Source organism: Poecilia latipinna, unplaced genomic scaffold, assembly GCF_001443285.1.
Source record: "Poecilia latipinna isolate Pla-1442-1.1 unplaced genomic scaffold, P_latipinna-1.0 Scaffold4459, whole genome shotgun sequence".
Taxonomy (NCBI): Eukaryota; Metazoa; Chordata; class Actinopteri; order Cyprinodontiformes; family Poeciliidae; genus Poecilia; species Poecilia latipinna.
The window spans coordinates 3703-5253 of record NW_015117075.1 but is presented as its reverse complement, the minus strand read 5'-3'; the positions used below and the strand labels follow the sequence as shown (position 1 = coordinate 5253).

Sequence of the window (1551 nt, the reverse complement as noted above, 5' to 3'; positions counted from 1 at the left end):
ACCATGTTTGGGATTTATGAAAACTTTTCCTGATTTGTGAAAACTCAATGAAGTTTGATTTTCACCATTTTTTTTGCATCTGGATCACCTTAGATCTGCTCTAATTAAAGAACTACAGCTACCAGACACTTCACACCTGGACTAGAATATTCTGCTCTAACAGCAGAATGTTTATAACCATTTTCTGATTTGTGGAACTTCACTTCACTTAACAGACCCCTGCAAAAAATCTTTCCTTCCATAACCCATCAATATCTACAATAACTCATTGAAGAGTAATGAGTTACACCAACATTTAATTTCCCATTGGGATTAATAAAGTGGTTTTGAATTAGAATTGAATTTGAAAAAAACCGCATGGAACATATATGAATAGTAATCTGATCTTTAGTGAAGTTTCACAAATCCCAAACATTGTTTTAAATATCCAGCTTAAACAGCAGAATAATCTGGTCCAGGTTTGAAGAGTCTAGGTGTTGTAGTTTTTAAACTAGGGTCGATTAAAAAGGCGGAAGTTAGTGAAAAATGAGGTGGAATCGCCCTTTAGCTATTGGAAGCTAGAAATAGAAACCAACTTCAGCTTCATTGTCAACGATCTGGTTCAAAATATAACCAATCAATCAACTGACCTCCAGTTACCTGAACTTCAGCTGTTTGGAGTTAACCTTTTGGACAAAAGTAATTCTAACAAAAAGATGTGTCAACATCTAACTAAGTTTATATTTCCTGTCCTACCAAATAAAAACGCCGTTTTAAATTTGTTGATGATTGTAAAAATTAATAAATATCTGTACTAGTGATCATCTTGTGTTATTATTGTTAAAAGTGTTTCGCTGCACTATGTGCGTCCAACTGATAGCTAACTATGAAAGTCATCGCTGATCATCCGGGAGTTTCCTGTTCATCTTCTGACTCTGGATTAACAGTTTCTGAGAATCGTTAGTTAGAATGAAGGCGGATTAAAACTCACCTTCAGCAGAAACAGAGCTGATACACAGAGTCCAGCAGAGCAACGGGATCATTAATGAAACCATTTCTATAATCCGTGTTAGCCGTAACGCTACTCTGGAAAGAAATGCGGAAGTCACGTGGGTCATCATGGAGCTGCAGATGCTGCTGGGACTGACGTAAAATGACGTAAATAATAAAAGCAACTAGTAATAATAAGACATATGAATGTCGAGATCAGAACTAAGGAGGCCTTGATGATAATCTGATCAGAACCATCGACCTGCTGGTTTCTCCTACATTGTTTGTGTTTGTTTCTGGATCAGAACCAGGAGCTTCCTGGTTCTGGATCATAGACATGAGAGTAGACCAGGTGTTCTGACTATCGGTGCTACCTCGTCAGATTTTCCTACCGTAGCACGGATAGATAGCTATGCCTATCTGTTGGTGCTACGCGTCCAAAACTGCTTCCATCATGTTTACAAACGGGAAACTATAGGAGAGAAGAACAAAACTTGTTTTTTAGATTTTATTTTTATTGGTCAAACTGATGTATTGAGTTTAAAACTGCTGAGTCCTATTTTAGGAGCTGTTTTTACTTTG

The 1551-nt window shown here is 37.1% G+C and overlaps 1 protein-coding gene across 1 annotated transcript in view; it reads right to left on the bottom strand.

Moving 5' to 3' along the window:
- Positions 1-1545, bottom strand: part of LOC106942664 (hepatitis A virus cellular receptor 1-like) — a 17384-nt gene extending 15839 nt beyond the window's left edge. Inside the window, exon 1 of the mRNA XM_015025994.1 lies at positions 971-1545. Coding sequence (XP_014881480.1) covers positions 971-1100 — 130 coding nt within the window. The 5' untranslated portion in view covers positions 1101-1545. The remainder of the gene's footprint in view (positions 1-970) is intronic.
- Positions 1546-1551: the final 6 nt, after the last annotated feature.